This window comes from Chironomus tepperi, unplaced genomic scaffold, assembly GCF_022539635.2.
Source record: "Chironomus tepperi strain 1889 unplaced genomic scaffold, CSIRO-AGI_Ctep_v1 contig_337, whole genome shotgun sequence".
In the NCBI taxonomy this organism is placed as follows: Eukaryota; Metazoa; Arthropoda; class Insecta; order Diptera; family Chironomidae; genus Chironomus; species Chironomus tepperi.
This window is the reverse complement of record NW_027226459.1, coordinates 1634184-1660936: the sequence shown is the minus strand read 5'-3', so window position 1 is coordinate 1660936 and position 26753 is coordinate 1634184. Positions and strand designations below refer to the sequence as shown.

General features: G+C 32.8%; 1 protein-coding gene across 2 annotated transcripts in view; it reads right to left on the bottom strand.

Moving 5' to 3' along the window:
• LOC139093727 (uncharacterized) overlaps positions 1-25915 on the bottom strand; it is a 58743-nt gene extending 32828 nt beyond the window's left edge. For both annotated transcript variants that reach the window (XM_070644550.1, XM_070644551.1), the window contains exons 1-2: positions 25038-25915; positions 23211-23578 (exon numbers count right to left, since the gene is read on the bottom strand). In XM_070644550.1, the coding sequence (XP_070500651.1) occupies positions 23211-23289 (79 nt within the window). In that variant the 5' untranslated portion in view covers positions 23290-23578; positions 25038-25915. The remainder of the gene's footprint in view (positions 1-23210; positions 23579-25037) is intronic.
• Positions 25916-26753: the final 838 nt, after the last annotated feature.

Sequence of the window (26753 nt, the reverse complement as noted above, 5' to 3'; positions counted from 1 at the left end):
ATCTAAACAACAACATGAGATGATATTGTAGATGCATTTCGTGACGATGTCTTAAGAGCCGTTAACTTATTACGTATAGGGTGGAAAAGGATATGATATCGCGTTAAAAAACGCTGACCCAGCAACTCAAAATGCATCCAGTTTCATCTTTTACAGCAATTCTATGTTGAGTACCAAAAGACCAGGCAGCATTTTCATTCTCATGTAATTTAATATAAAAGAATCAACTATTTTACTTATGCTCTTGTATGCTGTGTTTGGGGGATTTGTAGTATCATCTAAAAGGCATTCATTTTACAATGATAAGAGACTACAAGAGAGCGAGGTGCATTCTTTCGAGCCATAACATAAATCTATCTGTATATAGGTAAAGGATTCTCGTTTGTTGGCTTCTTTTCAACTTTTTATTCATCCTCACTTTGAATATTTTTGCAAGCTCAGAATAAATGGAAAATAAAAGTGCAATTATAAAATTATTTCAATTTTCTTCGTGCAAAACTTTGTTTTTTCTTTGCTTTATTGTTAGCCTTTGGCATTTTTAGGTGGAATTTTTAGATGTAGACAAGCAGGATGAATTTAAAACGTGGCTAATTTGTGATTTTAATATTGTTTCGTTTTAGGAATTTTTTTTTGAGCTTTTGAGCTCACATAGAGCGACAGCAAGGTTCGCAGCATCCTGTTCATGAGCTTTTCTGGAGAATGTATTCTTCAAGGCTAGTGCACATTGATGTTTCAGGTTGTGTGAAATTTTTAGGGAATTTTTCAAGATTAATCCATCCCGAACAACACATAGTCAATATGAAAATTTGTTGAAATCAACCAACATCCAACATGCTGCCTTTAGGGTAACCTCACGTCTTGACGTTAACATGGCGTCTTAACGATGTCCTAGCAAGTACTGTGTCCTGTTCAAGTATAGTTTAAAAGTATTTTTCAAGCAAAAAATCACAAGAGCAGATGAAAATCCCACTGAGGGTAGCAAGATACTGATAGACAGGTTTCTAAAATTGGTAATCGATAGAGTCAGTTTGGAACATAATTTAAGGGAAGCCACGAATTTCAATTGATCTGTTATATCAGGATTGTACAAGCTGTGCGCCATGACACATTAATGTCTTAGTTTACCACAAAGCTGTGTCATGGTACACTAATGTCGTGGCTTACCACAAAAGTGTGGCTTGACACACAAGAGATAAGTGTTAAACAAGCATAGGATCCACTATCAGGATAGTAATCCTGAGAGTTTCCAAGCCATACATCAACAAGAATCCCCCTAGCCAGCCCACCAAGAATATCAATTCATGTTCCTTTATGCCTCGAATCAAAAACGACTTTGGCGTTGCATTGGCACGCAACGTAAAAGCATAAATTTCCCATCCACGACATATACCACAGCAGGTAGCAGATTCAATAATCATACGACTAATGTGAGAATTTTTCAATAATTAAAGTCATTCAAATGTTCACGGAACCTCTAAATCCAATGCCACATGCCATTTCCTATTCTCCATCTTCATGTGCCATCCATTTAGTGTTATGTATTCATTTGCACACTATAGAGGCTCATTGCAAATATTGTTTTTTTGGCAAGCGATTCTGTGTGAAAATATGCAAATTTTTTAGGTAAGTAAACAAACAAGAGAAGAGAAAGCATGAAGAGAGACAATGGCACATGCAACATACAAAAAAAAAGTATGAAAATCTCACACATACTGAATAAAAAAATCCTATTAGAAAATGCGCATTGTCATTGCATATAAAAAATCGTAATTAGTCTTATGATAGAACAACGACGCAATCTCTATTAGTGATGATATTGCAGTGTATACAGATTGTTGTTGCCGACTGTTGTCTGCATGCTGGTTTGCCTCACTTTTTTTTTATTGGAAAAGTGTGACATTAGTGTGAGGAAGTTAATTAATAAATCAATTAGGGCATAAAATTAAGAGAGTGAGAGACAAAAAAAAGTATCGAAAAAAGTTTGCAGCTATGCAAAATTGGAATTGAAGTTTTTAGAGGAATCTGCAGAATGCTTTTAATTGTTTTTGATGTGTTTTTTTGGATGCGCCAGATATTAACATTAATTTTGAAAGAAAACTTGGCTAAATGCAGTTACAATTTGCTTTAAAATGTAATTGTAATTTGCGACATTCGCTTAATTAACAGAAGCATCTCGAGAGTAAGTTGTTGGTGGAACTGACTTGGAATTTATTAAAATAGAGTTTTCATTTATTTGCTTATTGATTTGGGTAATGATGTTTAAAATTTGTTCAAATTGTTCTTAATTTTGTTAGAATTTTATGAATTTTTATGGATTTTAAAACAACAAGACAGCATGAACTAGTAATTCTCACTTAATATCCATTCCGAACAGCACAACATGTTCACTAGGATACTGCTACGTCTCCGTGTTAACGGCAAGACATAAAGCTACCTTAACGACTGATTTTGACCCATTTTTACGACAAAAACCAAAATTCATCCCATTGTCCCATTCAGTCATGATCTCCTAATTTCTAATAACTCAAGTATACGAAAATACAAAGGAAATAATCCACGATTTTATTAATCAAACACAACCTTTTCGTATTGAAAAGTTCAATTTCATCTCTTTTACGCTTAAGACGTAACGATAAATGCTTAAAACTGTAGATACATCCTTTCTTGTTATATTTCTCGGAAGGATTTTCTTTTCTCAAATTACAATATCCTGCAATCATCTTTACAAAGCAAACATCCCAATCCGAATAAATTTAATCAATGAATTGAACTCATTGTTGGAATTTTGAATTAAAGGAATTGAATTTTATTACAGAATATAATTCTACAGCGCAACAATGTCATAAAAGATTTTCTTATTCTTTGAAGGCAGTGGTGGGGAACCTGTGTGCTGTGGTATATCTTGTTGGTGAGCTTGTATTGAGTCCGCATATGGCTAATGGTAAGCCTCGACGAAGCCGCATATGGCATTCGGTAAATTACATTTCGATATGGTAAGTCCATTGAAATCGGTAATTGGCAAGCGGTTGCCTTCAGGCAAACTAAACAAGGCCAATGATCACGATTGATCAGAACGGTCAAAAAAGTAAGTAAGCAAGTGCCGCGGCACAAAGTTTGCCCATCCCTGCTTTCAAAACTTTGCGATGCATCGTAAATCCTTTTATCGAGCATTGAACATGCTCAATAATTACGAAAACAGTTAAAACAAGAAGAAAATTTAATTAAGCTAAAGACTCTTAAAAAGCACTCGCTCATTCATGTTCATAAAACGAGAAAATAATTCCTTTTTATAAAATCGCATAAAACAAACAACAAGTTCCAAAGTCTCATTAAGCAAACAAAAAAGAAAGCTCTTTCCTGCCATTAAAATTACATAAAGGCAGCAGCAAAAAAAATTTATCACCAAAAATTCATTATCAAAAAAAAAAAGAATAAATTTCGCGCACTAAAATCGGATGGGATGGAATCTTATCTTATGCGGAAATGTAATAGCTTTATTTACAATTTAAAAAAATAAGAAATAACATAGAGAAACAAAAATACGGTAAGTGCCATTTCCAACAATATTTTTTTTCTTTTTTTCTTTTGCCATTTTTTATTTCATTTTCTTTTTTAATAATGGAAAAAAATAAGTTGAAGCCAGTGGATGAGGAGACGACGGAGATAATGGGGGAAGGAAGAAATATTTTCATCAACATGAAAGAACCATTGAGACGTTGCTGTACAGTCGCACAATAATGTTAGAAGGTGAGTCAGGTTTAGACGCTTACTTAGACTCCTATGCGACAAGAATTCCAGTTCCTCCACGGAACATTAAAAGCTTTTGCTTAAAGTCTTCTATAGCCGAGTCTATAGCGTTCTGTAACTGAGCTCCAAACCAACCCCTTGGAGCTGTAGACAGATATCGGCACGCACGTCATGCCTTCCTTTTTCTCTATAATCCTTCCATGAGTACAACTTTACAATGTGCCCTAAATATTAGCATCAATTCTATGATGAGCCATGAATTGCCATTGATGCAACTTGGCTTTCATAGTTCAGATTCATTCTTAGTAGGGCTCTTCAAATGCAAGAATGATCTTGGATGAACTATGAGATACAGTCAAAAACTGCAGGTCATATAAAACAAAAGAAATGCAAGCCAGCGATTCAAGGCCGAAACCTAGTTCTTATAGTTCTTAGCAAACTCCGTTTAGGATTTTATAGCACATTTTTGGGAGAATTCGGCTCAAAACGGCCTGGAAATTTCAGCAAACTTCTGCCCTGTTGTCATGAAAGCCTAATTATGACGTTCAGAGCTCTTTGTCAAGTTGATTAAACTTAACTTTTCCGTACAAAGTCTTGACCAAATCCGTATCAACTTCGAGCTTAGATGACTATATATTCCTACTTCAAAAGATAACAACTTGACCAAAAATCCCTCATTTGATGCTAGTGCCACAACCTACCATGAAAAAAATGAAAGGATCTTCTCTATAAAGTGCAATTACCGTTTAGTCAGAAATGAGATGAAAATTGAAAATAAAACAAATTAAAATGAAAGAGCATAAAAAAGTTTATGCTTTAGCTTTCACCCGCAAAAAAAAAAAAACTTATTTCCCACTCAGAGTTGTGTCTTCACAAAATAGCAAGAACAAGAACAAGTCGCTTCTGTTTACTCGATCTCTTACTCAGTCCGTACTGCAACAAAACAACAAATCGTAAATTTGCTAATTTATTTTGGCGACAAAATGTCCGTACATTACCGAGACTCGGGGACATCATATTTCTCTATTTTATGTTTCATTGTATTTTATTCCTTTTTTTTTTGTTCTTTTATTTATTGTGAAAAAATACTTTTTTTTTCTCTCCTTTCGCTTCCTCAAGTCGAAGTCTCTTTTTTATGTTTTCACAATTGTTAAGAAATATATTTCCACATTAGAGAACGAGTCAGGGGGGTGCAAAAAAAAGTGTGGACTGAAACAGGAAGTCAAAATTGTGAATGAAAAAACAAGTCATGACTTTAATAAATTCCGTAGGAAGTTCCTTCCCACACTTGAGCTTAAAAATTGAAACAAAAAAATTGTCTAGAAATTATTAAAATTCATTTAAAGAGAAACTGTTATTGCTTATGAGTCGTATGTAGGCGCAATGGTATTTAAAAAATGAATATTCGATGATGTTTGGCTGCACGGATTTTGGAGAAATTGTTCTTCGAAAGTCAAAATTTATGCAAATTAATATGTTAAAAAAATATAGGAAGTGATCTGTGGAGAATAATGCAGCAGGCGAGTAGTATAGGAGCATCTGGGAGAGTAATTTGTAGCCCTAACAGAGAAGCGTTGTAGCTGATTTGGGAAAGGGTTGATCTCTAGTATCTTCCGTGTCCTTGATTAGCATGCCAGTTAATTGAATTCAATTGAACCAATCGAGAATTGAACAAATTTTCTGTGTCGTTTCTAGGGAAGAGGGCAAGCATCTAGACTAATCCTTCTCAAGTTTATGGTTAAACCACATATTACAGTGCCAAACCACAAATTGTCTGTCAAAAACCTCACAAACTGAGTTGATGAAGCGAAAGAGCCATCAAAGTAAAATAGACTATCCCTGGGATTCGAACCCGGGTCGATAAGCCACTATCACAAGATCGATAGCCCGACATTCTAACCATCACGCCACGGCTCCTCTTTCGCTGATTAACCTTAACTCACAAAACTCTGAATAAAATGACAATTTCATGCTCAAAACAATTTCCAATTGTAATATTTTCATCAAATATACAGCATAAGCGAAGAAGAAGAAAAAAAGGCTTCAAGTTATGTAATGAACCAAATTTGTCATCGCAATCATTTGACCCAACAACGATTCCTTTTCACTCGAAAAAACACGCTCAAAAAAGAAGGAAAAATAAGATAAAAAAATGAAATATAAAGCAAATAAAAAAAAAAGTTTGAGTATGAAAGATGAAATCAGATAATTTTAGCTGTCTTCTTCTTCCTGCAAGCTCAACAACTGTAGCTACAGTACGGATAGCAATTGAGTAAAAGCTAGGATGGGTGAATAGAAGAAGAAAAAAAAGATTCTTGTAAAATCATTGAATGGAAATGCTAAAAATGTCAAATGGATAGATAAAAATGAATTTCAGCAATGGTCAACAATTTTTTTGCTGTTCTCCTTCCTCCGCTACGAGACATTAACTTTTGTTATTTTGATCATTTCATGAAGTTTCATACAATAAACAACATGTTTTCAAAGTGTATTTGTGTCAAGAAATTTAAGCAAAAAGCAGCAGCATTTTGAAGGAAATTTCATCGTAAATAGAATCATTTTTTGTGTGCCCCGAGGGGATGTCAGAAATATTTTTAATTTAAACTTTTCTTCTCAGTAATGTAATGAGTATAATGATCCAAAAAAATGTTTTTTTGTGTCAGTACCAATGTGTTCTTGTTTGCGTAGACATTTAGGCTTTAATTCAATGAAATTTAAATGCTTGGTCCTTTTTTTGATGATGAAATTATCAAGAATTTTTGGACTTGTTACATCCTTTTTTGCTAAATGTTTGTGTTTAGTGTTGTTTGATATGCAAAGTCAGATATGTAGTTTATAATAGTAACCCGAACAGCACATAGTGTTTTTTTGAGACATCTTTAAGTTCATGTATTATTGGTAAAATATCAAGTCGCCCTTATGGAACTTTAAGATTGATTTTGGCTCATTTGTAAGGAAGACAGACATTCCAGATGGTAATGCACTTGAAATCGACAATTGGCAAGCGGTAGTCTCCATTAGAGCCATATTAAGGGAGATCATGGACTAAAATTGATCTGTACGTCCAGCAAAGTAAGTAAATACATGCCAAAATAGCACAACGGATCAGTAGGACCTTGCTAAGTTGCTGTATTACCCTTAAGACACAAAGTTGACCTCATATTGTACCGTTCAGGATGATTACATCATGATAACATCACAATGACACATCAGCATACTCAATGTCTGTTCGGAAACCCTAACATCCAAAAAGCATGCTTTCATAGCACAGAAGTACCACTACAGCACCTAAAATCAGTCTTTTTTTCTATTCGGATATCATTTTCCATTAGTTCAACTCTTAACTGCTTCCAAACAGTACAAAAATACATAAAGATCCACTTAACATCAATGAACCTCCCTCCCAATGCATGATGCATTAAACAATAGCTTATTTACTGTTAATTAAAATTTTCGAGTATCTCACAGTATAACTTTAATTTTGAAAGGGATTATTGTCTCATATCATCCAACGCCTAAAGTAAGAACAATAAACTATTCAACAGAAACCATTTTTAGTATCTTCTCATCTCACAGTCTCCCTCCCAAAAAAAAGAGAGATTCTATAAGAGCAGTCTGCATGAAAAGATAATCATTCATTCCAACAGCAATAGCATAACTAATCTATTAGTAGCACTGACACTGGATGTAATTAATGTGTTATTTATTTTTTGATCCCTTATGATAATTTACATGCGTCACATATAATATTATATTCCATCCCTTAAGTATGTATGTATACAGTGAAAATGTATCTACATTTATATAAAGCTTTGTGGATGTAAATACAACACATATATTATAGAGACAGTATAATCGTAAAAAAAGGGACAATAAATGATGTAAGAGATGTGCGACTTTGATGAGATGAGGAAGCGCAGAAAATTTAATTTCTGTATTTTTGGTTCCTCGACTCTTCGTTCTATCCTGAAGTTTCAATTATAAGGAAGAAGCTATGGCAATGACAGTTCCATGTGGGTTTATCATTAAAACCATTTTTTCAGCTTTGAATCTAGAGTTAACTAATGGATTTCATAGAAATTGTTATTAAATATTGCATCACTGTATGGTTAGTTGTTCACTAATGACGTCCATAAGGTTAACGTCTTCGTCCATGGACAGTTAGGTGCCTCTATGGAGTTATTGGCAAGGAGCTTGGATCAGATTTGGTGTGGTAACTTGAAAGTCGTCGATTCAAATTTTATCATTCCAAAATTTGTGGTTTTCAAATGTTTGGATACTTCTGCTGCTTAATGAACTAGATAAAGGCAATATTGAAGCTCCTGGAATAGTTTTATCAGAACTATGTGCCGCAGCCCTAAGATAGCTACCAAATTGTTTGAAACTGCCATGAATCGCATCTCAATTGCAGTTTCGCTGGTGGATTACCACCAAAATTTGGCGTGGCTCAAAGCCAACTGCTCCCTAGCTGGGGCGCACGAGGGCACATTGCCGCGCATAGGGAATGTTTGAAAACAGCTCTATCCTTCGAGACCTTTTACAATTTCGGGATATTAAAGATTCTACCGTCCTTTTCAACACATACAATCCCGGAAGCTTAGACAATACTGCTTCAAATTAAGAAACGAGCCCAAGAACATGAAATGAAGCTGGAATAATAGGAACATGAACGAAAACTTTCAATCCACAAAGAGAGCCTCTCAATCATAATTACACCCAACCAAAATCTCATCATTTATGATTGATCCTTCAAACGTAAACCAAGAGCTCCAGACATAATGCGTCCATTACCGCATCTATTTACAGTCAAGTTACACAGAAAATTACTTAAAAAAAGAGAGACTCAAGCACAAACAATTTTTCAGTCGACAGTATGTAGATTTTCACTTAAACTTATATTTTATGTATGTATGCATGTTTAGTCATTTATATTAGTATTCAGCTATTATATCAAGAGCAAGATAGATAGAGAGAATAAAGGAATTCTACAAGAATAGCAACAAAAAAAAGAGAGAAAAATATGGAAATTATATGCCAGCACATTTTATGTATATCATAGTCATCAATTATAATGTTGATGGAGGCTCCAACTACGAAACATTTTACTCGTCCTTAACTAACTTAATACAAATATTATGCATTAATATTAGTAACAGAAAACAAAAAATACTATTATGACTATTTTGCCGTATGAATCGTTCACAATGTCTAACATCTTTCGCTAGTCACTTAAGGATGTTATTTTACTGTGCAAAAATAAGAGATACGCATAAAACATACACATATTTTTGATACAATCCGCAAACGAGGGAAAAATGGTTCCATATGAGTCGTTGTCAAAGCGTTATGATTAGAGATTCCATTATGACATACATTAATATTTTAAATTCTGGTGTGTCAGCATATAGTAATTCGGGATATTGAACTATATTGAACTATAGCGATTATAATGACTCAACTGCTAGTTAATTAGATCGACAATAGAATCATATTCCCTCTTTTTATGAGGATGTGAGTTCGATTCTTAAAATAAACTGAGCCCTCAATCATTACAGACTCTAACAGACAATGAGCATTCTCATCTGAATGAGCGTGCCTTTAACGCTTAAGAATATATTAATGAGAGTACTCCTTGTCTGTTCACGAGACTTCTTATTGTTTTCTTCCTTTCACAACTCCAGAACATGCTTCTTTAGCAATCACATGATTGGCGCATATTACTCATGACAGGGGCTACCATATGGCATCCGAGTAGTAATTTTCATGTTCATACTTGTCAAAAAAATGTTATAACTGTCTAAAAATGCAATTCAATGTCTAATTAATGACTAGTTCTAACAGATTTTACTCGAGGTTTATTGTCACTTGAATGGCTATTTAGTAATCATCTGGCTGACATAAAAAACTTCTGTCGATCGGATGAAGTTCAGATGTCGAAGCTGGTTTGAAATTCATTTAAACTTAAGTCTACAAGATTAAGGTGTCATTTCCTTATTGTGTACAATATTTAGATTAAAATGAAAGTTTAAAAGTTTGTGGCATTTTAAACTTAAGCAACACCATGTGGCAAATTTTCTTTTTCACTGTAAAAATTGTCCGAAAAAGCCGACACAATGTTGATAAACAAGGCGTGGAAACTATACAAATATTTTTGTTATCCCAGGAAATGCCTTATTATTCTCAAATATCCCAACTACGACAAATACAACTGAATAAAAGAAATAGTTAATTAGTCAAAAATATAGCATAGGCTGACATAAATATGGCTTGAAGCTGGATTCGGATTAGATTCAGAACTATTTGAAAGTCAGCCCGACTTGGTCCCAGAATTTAATTTGATTAACCGTTAATGTTCAATTGATGTCTAGTTCTAGCTTTTTTATTGTCAACTTGGGACTTGTATTAATCGGCAAAAGGACAATAATCCTTCCAAAATGTTTTTAAAAACAAAAACCTTCCAAAAAGACTTACTTGATTTTCATGAATGAAACAACGAAACTGAACCAAAAACAAAAATTGGAGACAAAAAAATATATAATTTCTTATTCTGTGAATGGAAACCAGTACGATGAAAAGTTATTACAATAAAATATTCTTTCAACTTCGAAAATAAGAAAGAGCAAAAAAAAAAGTGGAAAAATAAGAAGAAAAAAGTTTCTCATTTTTATTGCCTTCCCATTCAGTGCTTTCAGAGCCACATTTCTGACTTTTACAATTTCGGAATGTTGAATCATTCTTCTGAGAACCCACTTACTTTGACTTTACTTTGATTGCTTCTGGGACTTTCCTTCGAGTGAAAACGATAATTGAAATTAAGTTTGTGACTTTTTCTTGTATTTCCTTTGTGATGATTGTAAGATTGAGGAGTTGGAACTAGAATAAGGATGAGTTTTGATTTCGTAGGAAGTTGAGCTTAAAGCGAAGTCGAATTCAAGCTTTACTTTGAAGAATTCATACGAAAACTTAATTTGGAAGCTTAATTAAGATCAAAAAGTACAAAGGTTTAGCAACAAATGCCATCATCACCAGATGCTCAATATCAAACAACTTCCATAACAACAATTAAATTTCAAGCATATTGAGTTCTTCCTGAATACAGACAAACGATGTTTCCAAGGAAATCATTAAAATATTTCTCAGTCAGTAAATGTTTACATTCCATATGGAAAATTGAATACCATAATATGGAACTAATTAGTGCAGTCTTACGATTCAGAATTCCTACACATAATTTTTATTCATATCAATTATTTTTGTTTACGTCAAAATATGTTTGATTTAACTCATTTAAAATTCACGAGAATGTTCTTGCTTTTCTATGAAAATTGAGAGAATTTTCTTGTTATTTACGTAATATGTGAATGAACCCTTGTTGATGTAACAGAGAAAGTGTTGTTCTTAGTGGGACATGCACCCACGTTCTAGTATATCTGGTTAGATTCTCCTACAACTGATCTAATTCCTGTTATGAAACCCAACCCACAATTCTTTTCTTGACCAGCAACAATCTTTTAAACATTAAAAGTTTAACTATCAAAAAAATTTCAAATTTTTGCCGAGGGGAGAATTTACGAGGGGCTTTTTAAAGATGTAGAATGAAAATGAATAATTAGAGCATTTTAGCATTCAAAGTTAAGCTACCAAACCAAGCGATAATCCAGTTACTCGATGGAACGTAGCTAATACTTCAAACTAGGACTTAAATGCTTAATGAAGCTTATTCAACTAACATACAATCGTCATCAAAATAATAGAAAATGTAAATTGATTGAGTAAATTCAACTTTATTACATCCAGACACACCAAATTGAGATACCTATTGTATTATTATTCAGCCACACACACACAATAAATATCATCAAGTAAATAAAAACAAAAAGCCAAAACTAGTCAATAAAAATAATGGAAAACAAACAAGAGTTTCAGTTATGAAGCCTACAGCAAATAAATGATTATCCGTTCCACATATTTCAATTTCGAAAGACCGAGAAATGCTTGGTAATAAATGATAATTTTATGAAATTAGGTTTCACGAACGAATTCCATTAGTTATTTTCAAAAAGAGTGACAACAAACAAGAAGGAAAAGTCAGAAATCATAATTTAAGATTCTTTAACCATAGTTATATCTGGTCTGAATACACAACAACAAAAAATAGGAACCGAGAAAAATCAGAGTAGCAGCATTGCTTAATGAGAAACTTGCCGTATATCCCAATTCAGCTATTATCCTGAATATTTTATCATTCATCTCTTTCTCATTCTTTCCGGTATCATGTCCTTTACCATTTTTTTCGGCAGTCTACATACTGTATAGAAATAAATAGGATAAAATTCAGCACATAAGCAAGAATCAACAAAATGAGAAAATATTGGATATATCCAATTTATGAAAACGTTCGATTTCGTGCTTAAGTCCTTCTATTGCTGGCTGTTGCTGATGATGATGATGTGCTTCGCTCGTTGCACACACGTCTTCAAATGTGCCATCAAGTGTGAATTTATTTATGAGCCATAATGGATTTCTATGTCATGATTTTTTGTTCTTTTGCTCCTTTCAATTTTCTTATTTCATTGTTTCATCATGTGCACGCGTATATATACACACATATGTGTGTGATGAAAATCATTTCAACTGGATTGAGATTGGAATGAATATTTTTGAGTTGGATATAAAGATTTTCTTTAGGTGACAGATGCGCAGTTTTTTTGGGATTGATTATCGAAAGCTATGATTGTAGAGCTTTTGTGATTTAGTCTCTTGCATCAACAGCCTACTTATCTAAATAATGAACACTCAATAATTATAATCGAGCATGCTCAATTTTGCTAGCATACTCATGAACATGCTCTATGTCTATTCGAGGCTATGATGATTTTGAGACTTGATAGAGCAATTTTATTTAAGGTCAAAACTTAGGCTTTTGGACTCATTTTTAAGACTGTAGCTGAAATATCACAGTGGAATTACTAGGACACCACTACAAGGCCATAAGACATAATCATGACAGCTAATTTTGATTCATTTTTAAAGAAAAGTCTAAAACTTTCCGGATCGTGCTGTTCGAGTAGCTAAAAATATTTACATTATTGGAAGAACTCGAGTGATACAGGCTGCGATTAGTCAAATGAATGTCTAGTTATAAAGTTTATAAAGTTGACACCATGACTTGAAGTTGACTCGAATTTTGTATTGAAACATCGACTCAATTCCATATGAAATTGAAGTCGGCATGAAGCTCTGTTCGCTATTCATGGCAGGTTACACAAGACCATAAACCGGGCATGGTCAATTGAAGCATATTTTAATCAGAAAGGTCTAATTTTGACTGTATTAGTCTGAATGATTCCTTTACAAGATTTTAATAGAAGATATCGCTCAAAAATAAAGACAACTGAACTTATAATAGATTTTGTCTTCCTGTAGACAGGTTCTACTTGAAAAGAGAGAGCCTTTGAACATGCAGAAGAAGCATCTACATACATATTGTGTCTGCAAAATTAGGAATGCCTGAATGATATGCTTTCATTATCAATATCCCAATAAGTCATAAAGATCCCAAGACATCTGTAGATCCTTCTTGAACTCGACAGCAAACGGTATATATTGTTCATTATAACCTATACAACTACAATATTAGAAGTCTCATAAATCCATCAACATCTTCAAAAATGTTTAATATAAATCGACAAACCATGAACCTTCCATTTATCATACTCAAAAAAGATCAAGCAAGCACTTAAGAAAATTAATAAGAATCTCGCAAATAATTTTTACAAAAAAAGAAAGTTCGCACCCTAAAATAACAACATTTACCGCAAGACTGAGCTTGAAAACGAATGAAAAATGTAAAATTACCAAGTACGAGTCACAGGTGAAAAATTTTTCATTCCAACCAAAAAAAGTATCATACAAAAAGTTGAGGTGGGGAGAGTAGCACGGCACACAAAAAAAGAAATTTTATTGTTATTATTTTATCATGAGGTGAGGAAAAGAAACCTGTTGACATTTTCTCCGCTTTTTTTTTTTTGCTTCCTCTCGTGTCTCAACATCCATGACATGTCATAAGGCTTTTAAAAGACATAATAAGAAGAAGCCAATGAGGAAAAAAATTTTGTTAAATTTCTTTTTGCTGCATTAATTTATGCTGAAAATAATGTTGACACTTGATAGGCTTGAGTTGTGAGCAGGTTGGTGGTAAAAATAAATTTTAGGTTATTTTGAAGATTTTTAGGATTTTCTGGAAGTTTTGGGTTTTATTGTTATTTTCTGGATTATTACTTGCTGAGAAATTTTAAAAAGGATTTAATGATTAGGCGGCCATTGCTGTATTTTTGGCGGGAAAACCTTGCTGCTGTGTCCCGACAAAGCCTTACCCAAAACTGGTCTTGACTTTAAGGACTTTTTGATCTGTTCACTCGAGTTAAGTCCCAGCATAACTCGACCTCAATTAAAGCTTGCTTCTAAGTCTAAATTCTCAGCTGTATGCATCTTTAAGAGTTCCTTTGAATTATTTCCTGCATCTATTGAGTTCAGGCATTTTGAACAAACTTGTCAATTAAAACTGAATTAATTACGTTATAGAATCTGGCAAAATCTTCAAAATAGCTCAACTTAAAGTCTATCCAAAATTCAACAAAATCAAAAAATCAAATCAAATTCAAACAAATTTTTCAAAAAAAAAATCATTTAAATTACTTTTTAAAGCAAATTTTATTCTGAGCAGAGCTTTGTTTGCATTAAGCACAGAAAATTGCTGGAAAAATCATCAAAAGCTTCACTATATGCTAATAAAATTACTTCTTGAATGCTCCATGAATAATTTTTTTCTGTTTTCATTATTCACATCAAAAACTTCTAAATGTAAATTTTGAATTGATTTCAATAAAAACAAGCTTATTCATATAATTTTTTGAAGAAATTTCCATTCCAATTCCTCTTCGCATCCATCGAATTATTATTCCGAGAAACTTTAAGTCGAAAAAATAAACTTTTTTTTTTCCATCACGATGAAAATGTTCCATTCGGCTCGGCAACATAAGAAGAGATTTCAAGGTTTCTTGCATCTATTTTGTCTTCTTCTTGCTCTCGTCCTTGCGTGTCATCAAACATTAAATTCAATCCTTTTGGTAGCACACAGAATATATTTGTAAAGTTTTTAAAGAGATTGACATACAATTCCAATTTTTTTTCTTGTGTCGTTGAATTTATTCTGAAAAGTTTTGTAAGAAGGGTTTGTTCGTCAATGATGTCTATTTTTAATAGATGCTGGTTCTTGAAATCGACCTGAATTTGTCCAAATTTCGGTCAAAGTTTAGTCATATTTTGAAATTTCTGAACTTATCTGGTTGAAACTTGGTTCATACTTTTAACTGAAATTCAACCGAAATCAATCAGAAATTTAACCTAAATATGGCGATACTTCGGCCTACATCTGACCAAATTTTCGACTAATATTTTGCTACATTTCAAAATTTTCAGAGTTCAGTCGAAATTCGGCTGGTTCTTTGAATCAAATCAATCTTAAATATGACGAATTTGAAATCTGCCCGAATTTTGGAATTCGAATTTCGTAGTAAAGTCATTTTCCCGACATTTCTGAAATTTGACCAAAATTTGGATGGTAATTTGGACCTAAATTTAGCCTAAATCAATCTGAAATTCAGCCGAAATAATACAAAATTTCGACCAAAAACTGACCGAATTTCGACCAAAGTTAAATCATCTTTCGTCATTTCTGAAAATTGACTGTAATTCGGTTGTTACTTTGGACCAGTATTTAGGCGAATCCAAATTAAAATTCAGCTAAAATATGATCAAATTTCAACCAATATCTGGCCGAATTTCGGTCGGTCTCAAGAGCTACGCTCAAATCGTAAATTCTGAATACCTACTGTAAAGTCATCCATTCAGATGTAAAGTCAGAAAGTTAGGTATCAAATCCGATTGAACTTTATACAAAGAATGACCCCAACAAACGACAACATAGAAAAAACTAAAAGGATTCTTTAAAAAAAGAAAGTTGAATTCTATGAAAAAAAAGATGAAAAATCGACTAAAAAGTATCCATCGGAAAACATGAGGAATCGATGGAAAAGCAAAGAAGAAAACCAACCCAAATAAAAAAAAGAAGACAAACTATTTTGTGATGATATTAAAAAGAAATTTTTCGTCCCTTTTTTTTCTCAACATGTAAAGCATGAAGCAGCAAACAAAAAAAAAAAAGAGAAACTGAAACTTTATCAACACAAATCTTACAGACATTAAGGAATAAAAGAATTTGTTTTACCTATGAAAAAAATATAAGAAATGTGAGAAAAAAAAAAGTTTTTCCTTTTTTTCCAATGGAAATGCCTGAAGAAAAATTGCAGTGAAAAGTTTTTTATTTTTTATTTTATTTTCATGTTGGCAAAACATACACGGCATATTGATTTAGAATTGAGGATGGAAATATATTTCTTTAAATTTGATTTGATTAAGTTTGAGCGCACTTTTTGCGGATAAAATTATTGAAATTTTTGTTGTTTATTTAAACATTTTTTTTTGAAATTTAAGCCTTAAAAGCACATGGCGTAGTATTGACTGAGAATCCAGCTCCAGACAAGACTCCAAGATGGAGACTCCAGGTCAAGGTATGACTTTATCCTGAAAACATTCAAATTTCATTGAAACTGGCCTGGGAATCCAGATTAATATTAGCCTGGAGTTTAATTTTGATCGTCACGCATGCTTTAGCCGAATTTTGAGCTTGATTTTGACCCGAGGCTTGATATTAAAATATTAGACATTATAACAACTCCTAATGAAACAGACAGTGATTAGTCGATCATATATCTAGTTATAAACTTACAAAACAGTCAACTGTCTTTGTGTGGCATGTTTATTGCTTCCTGGGTGATTGGATGGGTGACTGACTGAGTTTCTGAGTGGCTGGGTGGCTGACTGACTAGCTGGATGGCTAGCTGAAATAGAGCTGCTTCTAAATAGAGACATCCTCCATTTTGTGTTCATAAAAGCTCATTGACGCAGCCTATAAGCACCAGATAGTAGCTTCCTTCAATTTTGCAGCTCAAGATTGAATCTATCACTACCAAAAATTGACCCAATATATTGTCAATAATAGTCAGTCACAAGTTACACAGTTCAGTACCAAAACTCAGAGATTCAGCAAGAATATTCCATCCAAAGAAGTAACTTTGTATGATTGAATTCCAATTTTCATATTTCTTCATAAAACTTGGATCGCAACCCCCTAAAATATTCATAATTCTACAAAATTAATTTCAACCCAAATCAAAAATCAGCATGTATGTATAAAAATTACACGGATCTTCAATCCAACTCAAAAAATTTTTCATCCTTTCCTATAAACAAGCTCAAAAAAAAAATAATTTTCCCAATCCAAATTTCCTGATATCGAAAAATAAAACGAAGTAAAAAGTAAGATATGTAACCATACACACACATCAATTGATGTAAAAAGAAGCAAGTGAGATAGCAGATAAAATTGTAATAGATCAGGATTTATGTTCCATGGGAAGTAAAATAAATGTTGAAAGTCCTTGTGATATTGGTCTGAAGAGTTGAGCGCATTTTTGTCGAACAAATATTCAATCAATTCCTTAACTTAACGGTTTATTGTCATTCAAATCATCTAACGGCTTTGTGGAATTCAAGTCAGTAAATCGATGGGATAGTACTAATGCTTCAGACTGTAGCTATCAACAAAATTTAATTGGTAAGATAGCCTCAGTCATCCAGTCAGCCAGCGAGTCTGCCAGTCACTCAACCAGCCAATCAGCCTCCCTGTCAACCAGCCAGTCAGTCACCTAGCTAGCCAGTCAACCACTCACCTAGCAATTCAGTCACCCAGCCAGCCAGCCAGTTAGTCAGTTAGCCATCCAGCCAGTCAGCCACTCAGTCAGTCACCCAGCCAACCACCCAGTCAACCAATCAGCCACCAAGCCAGCCAATCTGCCATTAAGCCAGCTAATCAAGCAACCAATTATCCAGTCATTCAGCCTGCCAATTTGTCAATCACCCAATAAACCAGTCAGTCAGTCAGCCAACCAGCCAGTCAGTCTGTCAATCACCCAGCCAGCCTTTCAGCCTCCCAACCAGCCAATCAGCTATCCAAGTAGCCAGTCAGCCAACAAGCCAGCCAATCATCCAACAAACTAACCAATTAACCAGATAACCAGTCATTCCGCCATCCAATTTGCTAATCAGCCAGCAAGCAAATCATTTAGTTACCCTGTCAGCCACCCAGCCAATCAAAGTGAAGCTATAATCGTCCTTTTTCCAATAATACGCTAAAAATTCTTGTGTGCACATGAAAATACATAAAAAGTACGCTTGCTATTCTCGACAAAAAAAAATAAAATAAAACTTTATGGGAATGTAATGAAAAAGTAAAACAATTTTTTTTCTTCTCATCGGTGTGCCACTCAATGAATAGTGATGAGGATGGAGAAAAGAAAAAATCTTTTTTTTTTGTGTATTTGTGCTTTTAAAATGAAATCAGTAAACATAGTAAAAAGCAAAAAATAAGCGAGAGAAAAAGATAAAGCAACATAAAGTACATAAAAAAAGAAGAAAAAGTCGAAAGTTCTATTTTTACCGATTCATTGGCCACGAGGAAAGATAAAAGTTTCTGCAATCCTTGCAATAAATTTTTTTTTTTCCTTTTTTTTCGGTGATAAATTGTTAGCAACAAGTTTGATGGACTGTTTATACAGGTCATTATTACTAACTTTATTGTTTTGACTCAACTGCTGGACACTTTTATTGCTGATTCATTTTTAATTGCTGTAGATAACATGATCATAAAATAAAATATGCTGCTTTGGAGCATGGAACTATTGTAACAGATTTTTTATGAGATTTTATGGATTTACTGGATGTTTGTTGAATTTGGCTGTGATGTTTTGGACATGTTTTGTCTCGTCGTACATGATGTCTAGCAAGATTGGTGTCAGAATGACATGATTGAGTTCAAGAGACAAAGACATTGAGATAGAAGATGACATGAATTTTTTGTGTAGGATTTAGGAAAGAACACGGTATAAAAACTGTTAAAATGGACTCGGGCTAGAGTCAAATCAGCTTGTGGCTGAATTTTTGGGCATTTCTACATTATGTGCTTTCTGGATTAAAGGATTATTGCTGAGAATCAAACCTTAGTATTCAAATTCAACTCCAGCTTTAGTGACCCGTAATAGTCATAATAATAGGGAACTAGGCTTCAACTGTATTATTCTAGGCGAAACTAAGAACCATATTGACTGCTTTTCGGATGCTATAACTCCGTCGATTGCCAATTGAGCAATCAATGCATTTTTCCTTCCAGATAACATTGTCAGTTAAGGTAAGTCCTTATCTTTAGATATAATCATAATCAGAAGCTCCCTGAAGCTCCCAAGAGCTCCAAAGAAGCCTATCCCTGGCTATATCATCAAATTAAATGTCCATCACAACATTATTCCCCCAATTCTAAATCCATTCCTAATCCTGACACCAACTTATCACAAGGACTTTGCCACATCAAAGATGAAAAAGATATGACAGTACGAGACGTAAGGTAAATAAATATTGAAAGCATCCTCACACATATTTAGTTAATTTCATAGCCAAAAAAGCATTACATGACTTCTATTTGCTGTCACTGCAGCAGTTGTTCCATGTTTTTTTCTGCAGAAGTTCTTCTTCCTCTCAAAATTTTTCTTATTTCTCATTTTTAGTACCGAAAAATCCATTAATCCATTAAATTTCAAAAAGCTTTTTAGGTTGTGAAAGGAACAAAAAATAAGAAGAAGATGAAAAAAATGAATGCTCTAAAGTTGATAAGAGATGATGCCAAAAAACTTTTCATTCATTTCAATGTGTATAATACATCTATATATTAAGCAACTCATCTCTCCCCTCCACCCTCTAACTCACACACACACTCTATATCAACACCAGCTTCCATCAACCAGCAAGAACAACAAGAAAGAAAACTTTTTTCAAGTAGCATGGAAAAATGAGTGAAAAATGCTTCCGTAATGGTCCCTTAAAAATGCTATACTCGCCTACTATTCTTTATGGCACGGCATCATACATATTTTACTTACAGTGAAAGCCACTTCTTCTTAACTTTTTTTTTCTTTGCCTTCTTTTCCCGAAAAAAAAAAAAATTTATTTTTTTCACTCTCAACTAAGTAAAAGGTTTCGTCTTGGCACTTCTCATGCCATACACAGGTTGAAAATTGATGAACTTTTATTTATGGCATGCTGTTAGGGTATCTTATACCTTTTCGAATTTCTTTAAGAAAAAAGGGGAAGGTAAAAGAATTGGCAAATAATTGCCGGTCTTCTATCCACCCACAGCAATCAGATTCGTGGCTTTTGGAAAATAATCATTTGTGAAAAAAGTTATTTGGAAATAAATGCTTAGGTTGATTCTAATTGTATTGGAGGGAAGCTTGATATAGTTTGTAGTTTGATAAGAATGAGCTTTTAATATTGTAAAGGAAGTAGATTAATATTGAAGACATAAGAATGAACAGGTATTTCAGGAATTCGGAATCTTACTACAAGTAAGATCTTGAATAAGAAAACACTCTTTCCTTACAAGATAGGTCAAGTGGGACTTAAACCCAAGAACTCGAACCCAAATTACTTGTCGATTCCTCCTTCTGAGCTACTGGAAGTAGATAAAGAGTGTGACATAATGTTCACTTAAACCTTCTTTTCTATACCATGACTCATTAAACAGGTTTATCGTTGTAATGGATCAAGACATAAAATTCAAAACCAGGATGCTTGTGTAATTATGTTCTTTGAACTATTCATTTGAACCTTTAGCTTCTCAAATCAATGAGATCGAAAACTACTAGAGGACGTTTTGTTGCTAATGATTGTTAAACAAATTAGTTGCGCCAGACATCTTCACTCAGTAGACCAAATTGTAGGGGGATCAGAAACACTCCCTTAATGACATTACTGGTTGAAACATACAAAGACAGACTGTGTTCATGTGATTCGAGAGGAGACAAATAAAAAATTCTTCTACCAAGTCTCGACCCCATGATTCCAGGGTAGATATTGCAATAATTTGCCAAAATACTAAATCATTCTTACACCGAGCCACTTCGACTTAATTTGAAAAAGGACATTTAATTGACAAAAAATAAAATCAAATGGAAATATATTTGTTTTACAAATCAGCAAAGCTTGACTAAAGTAAATAAGTAAGTTTAATAAGGACAAGTCTCACTTAAAGTTGAGCATCATAAATACTTGAGCATAGAGACTTCAATAATAAGGAACTCATATTGAATTCCCTATTCTTACCAAAAAGTTAAGTGAAAAAGTCTTGACTTTTTAAAGAATTTCTCTCAATGCCTTCATCTCCCTCTTTAAAACTGTTTTAAGTGCAATTCATCATTCAGCCTCAATCGAAAATGAACTCAATTATGAATTTATGAACGGCCAAAAAAAAAAGAAGTAAAACAGAACTGTCGGTAATATATTTATTTTTTTTTTCTGTCCGACTCATGCTACACATTAAATCCATTAAATCATTATATTGTTAATTTTTATTTATGGTCAACTCACGTCGAGCGAATGAAGCTCATATCAAAAAATAAATATATTTTTTGTTGCCACGAGATATATTTTAGCCATACACCCAGTATGTCCATTTGTGTGTGTGTGTGTTTATTTGTAAGCAATTCATATATTTATAAATCTCATCATATATACACATTTACAATATGTTTCAAGCATAAGTCACTTGAATGAGAGTATATATGAGTGATGAAATTAATGGTAATATTCGCTGTATGGCTATATGCTGTTCAACATAATTTTGTTGTAATAATAATAATAACTATACAGAATATGAAGTAAGAGAAATTGATGGAGCGAACAGTTGCTCATGTTTTTGTGGTTTTTTAATTAACTACAATATGATTTACCGCTGTTACGATAGTCACTGCCAGGAGATGATTGTTTGTATTTTATGTGACTTCACATAGGTGGTAAAATTTGCAATTTATCTGTTTTTATTGTCATAATTTGTTTTACGGTGGTATTTGAGGATGTTCCGTTTGCTATTTTTATGAATGAATGGTTTCGGAATATTATTTTTGTGTTTATTGCCGTGAAGCTTGTGTGAATCTAATTTTAAGGGTAATTAGGGAACTATCCAGAATATCACAAGTTGGTTAATCGATCCAACATCTGACACTAGCTCGACGTGACTCTAGCTTGATTTTGGATTCAAATTGAATTAGTCACTAACTCGATGTGACTCTGGTATCGGCATCTGGATTTAAATTGAATCCAGCATCAAATCTGAGTCACACATGCTTTTGATCAGATTTTCGATTGATCAACCGGTTTGTGCTATTTGGGTTTATTTGCAGGCTAGCTATCCTGACTAAGGTTTTTATTATTTATAACAATCTGAATCAAAGCTGTTGTCCTGTACTGCATTATGTTGCTTTCTTTGTGTATATTTAGAGATTGTGCCTGTATTTCATGCTTCTGAGATGTTAGGTTGCAGAGACCTAGCTTGTAATTTTTTTTAGAGGAGCTCGAAAGTCTCCAAAAGACTCTCTTCCTTGACTAGATTGTAGACCATATCATTCCTGTACTGATTGTAAGTATGCAATCCATCAAGTAGAGTTGTTTGGTTAGGCTCTCAATCTATCACAATAATATTACAGAACCTGGTACGTAGGAATACACTTAGTGGTAAAAAGGAGATACCATGAGAAGATATGCAACATGAACGTGATCTTAGAGATTCACATCCTCATTTTTTGAAAAAGAATTTGGTAGGATTTTCAAGTCAAAATTTCTAGTTACGTCCCTGCTATGCTCTTGACATTTGGTAGCTTCGGAGTCAGAATTCGACTTTCTCAATCCACTTTCACTTCTCCTCATAGCTGCTGTACTCGAACTAAATTCATACTAAGCTCAAAACAGCAAAAATTCCAAGAAATAACTTAGAAATAACACAAAATAAATAGTAAGATCCATAAGAATTCAATTCTATTATCATAATTACACCTTACAATTCTCTGCCTTATTTTCAATTAATGAGAAACAAATTAATTTCAATTTTCTCATTAAAACCAAATTAATTACAGAAAATTTCTCACAATTTTTTCCGGCACCCAAAAAAAAAACAAACTCGTCCTATTGACTAAGATGAGTGGAGGATGAAAAATCGACCCGCGCGGGAGGAAATCATTAACATTTTGCCTATCACATTAATTTCCATCATCTTCTGTCAACGTATTAATCATAATGACGAATCCATTAGAAAAAAGTAAAATGCTTGTATATCAATTTTCAAGTGTTGTGGATGTTAAACATGGAATTTAATGTCACGAAAATATGTCATTGAGACAATAAATAATGTAATATTCAGCACACATATATAATATATAATAAATAAATACAGCACATACCTGCAAGAAGCATTAATGTGAAAAACTGTAAACCACAATTTTGGATCAGCATCCTTTCAATGTTTCTCGTAAATTTCATTGTTATTTGATTGCTACTGCCTATTATTATTATATATTTACGGTACTTTGCCTCTGTCGTTTAACGTTCCTTCTTCTACTCAAGTTCCTCTTTTAGTTGAGAGAATGAATGGTTTTGTCGTGCAGAGGCTATAAGTTTTGTAGGATCTTTTCCCTTTTTTTCTTTCTTTACTTATATTTTATGAGTGTCACACAATATTCGTCCATTTTCACCACTTCTTGATGATTTCACATTTATTTCTCACTTTTAAAATGTCTCCCCGTTGATTGCCCAACATTCATTTAAGGTTCTGGTAGAGGGAATAAAAAATAAGAAAATTCCTTAGATTGCACAAATTTTCTTGGTGTGAGGGTTAATGGACTTTTGCTTTTTTTATTGGATCTCTTTTTTTTTTGGAGAATGTGGAAATTGGAGAAACGCTTTGCATTTAAAATCACTTAGAAATTGTTTGGATGGAAATTTTTTTTATGACTTTTTAGAATTATTTATGGAATGCAGTGGTGGGAAACCTTTAATTTTTTTAGCACACCTTGGTGATAAGATCTTGATTGAAACCGTTCAAGGCATGCTGTTCTTAACATTTTCAAACATTACATTTCGGCACACAGGTTGCCTACCACTGCAGTGCATGGACTAATGCACTGGTCTAATTATGGGCAATTTTCAACTTAAATTTAATATAATTTTTAGTTTTTTAAGTCAGGTCAAACCAAACTCAAATGAATAAATCAGATTCAGTCGAGTCAACTTCATAGCGTTCAATTTAAGTGATTTTCTTTCTAAAAGAATTTCAATTTTGAGTGGGAATCGCCTCAAGCTATTGTAGCTACGCGTTTAATTTTCTCATGTATTTTTAAAAATAGACGAGAATTTTGTAGTCAAAAGTAGTCAAAAGATGAGAATTTTGTAGATTTTTTGACTTTACAAACTTTCTAGACTCTTAACAAATTTAATTATCTCAAGTTGTTACATATGGAGTTAGATTAAAAAACAGCATGACATTCTTTGCAACTTGAGACTATTGAAACTAAAATGTATGAAAACTAATTCAATTTAATATTAAGAATAACAGCAAATTCTTAGTTGTTTAATGACTCAATTTAATATCACTCTCAAGCGACACAGATAAAGAAGAATCCGCTATGTAGCTTTGAAGGTTCCGCTAAACCTCATTTATTAATATCTTTTCATTAACTTTTCATTTAAGCCAAAAATTGATAATTTTTTTTAATTCTTCAGATTTGATTAGAAAAAGTTTATATAGCTTGAATAATAGCTTGAATGTCAAGTCTTGAGTTAAATTTCTGAGATTTAACACGAGATTTTGTCATGTAAAAGTCAAGTGTCTATTGAAATAACGAATTTCAGAAGTTCGAAACTTCATTTTAATGATCATATACACATTTTTCAATCGTAAAAGTCATGCAAAATTCATATAAAAATCGATCAATTGTTAAGATTTTTGCATTTGTGTCTGATTCTGTTCATTTTTTTAATTTTAATCTTAATTTTATTTTTAAATGTTAATTTGATTCTGATATCTTAATTTGATTCTGAAATCTAATTTGACTCTTAAAGTCCGGAATTTTAGAAGATTTGAAAAAGTCTAAAGGAAGTTCATCAACTTTTCAATTTAAGTGAATATATTTGAAATCCTTGTAGATTAATCAGTTTATCAACTAAATTTAAAATCCACAAAAGTCCGCACCCAAGCACCAATAAAATATGCGCCTATTTAACAAACTTACATAAACTTTTATCACTTTTCATCCACAAAAATTGTTTATTTCAAATCGCCCCAACTTCACGTCTATATAAGCATTTAAAAAAAATATCAATAGCCAGCATAAATTTTCAAAAACAGATTTAGGAGATTGTATGGCAATCGGGGCACTTCAAAAAGAAGAAAATTGAAATGAATTGCACATATGATGATGTTTTTTTATATATTATTTAAGCACTATAAGCACTAACACAGATTTGTAGAAGAGTAAAAAAAAAATTGATATAAAATGTGACTGAGTTTTGGGGTAGAATAAATTTCACGGATCGGCTGTTTTCGAGTTATTGAATTTCTCGTCGCCTTTTTTTTCTATTTTTTTATCGTTATTCAATAACTTTTTTTTATATATTTTTCTGTGTATATATTTTTTATATTATATTGACATTTTTAATTAGATGCATGGGGAAATTCCTCTCCGCTCCTCACAATTTTTACTCATAAATATTCAACATTTCACACCATCATAAGCCCGTATTGTAGATTGTTAAAATTTAATTTCCATGCAAACACTGAATATATTCATATATAGCAATATGAATGAACAGCACACACCAAAAAAAAAAATCGAGGAATAACTGCCGAGTTGCGAGAATTAAAATATACAGCAATAAGAAAAAAAAAATTCAATTAATTTCCATTATCGATGACAAAAAAATTGTTTCTCATGCACATTTTTTTTATTATTTTATTTCACATCACGCCTTTAATGTTATGATAATCCGATTTAAAGCTTTAATCAATCACCACGTTCAGTTTATTGTTTTATTAAGCTTTAAAGCTTTTTCTTTCTCGCATAAAACAAATAATTTTTATTTTTATATTTTTTATGTAATCCAACACAAGCCCGAACTTCCTTTTTTTTAATTCAATTTTTTGGTAAAACGTCCGATTATGCCGAATCGTAATGATATAATGAACTGTGATTTTGTACAAAAAAATGTTATCATTGCAATTTTCATAATTTTTTTCCTTCTTTCTTTCTTTTTGCCATTCCAGTTCCAAGGAAATTGAATGAAAAATTCTCTCACTGGAAGTTGAATACTTCCAAGAAATTGGAAGTTGAATAAGCACGTGCTTGTCATTCTAATGGAAGATAAACAGAACATTATTTACGTAATTATGGGGTAGTTTAGCTCTCATTCTCTCAATCTCTCTCGTTCATCCTGTCATTTACACATTTTAACAGACACTTTTAGTAGATTGAAACATGAGCAAAGATTTTCTTTTTTTTTTATATTCATTCTTTCAAGTGGTTGAAGGCGATGATGGGAACTTTTCTTTCCTTTTTGCTGTGTGTTAGCATTTGAATACACACAGGAAGCACATAAACGTGGATTATCTTGAATAGCACATTGTTGAGCCTTTTCCTCTTAACACACCCCCTCACCGTTTCTATTTTCAATACTACAATTCAGTTAGGCATATTCATACATTAATATTGATTCGTGTACAGTTGAGATTACAAATATGATACGTGTGAAAATTTGAGGATTTGTTAACGGGAATTGGGGATTAAGTATTTTATTTTTTGTTTTTTTATGATGAGATTTTATTTGGCACTGTATTATTTAATTATTGTTGTATTGTCGGGTAATGTATGGATGGGTAGCAGAGGGTGGATGACTCAGATGACAGAGTTTGTCATTTCTGTCACGTTTTTGTCGTTTTTTGAGTCAGTTAT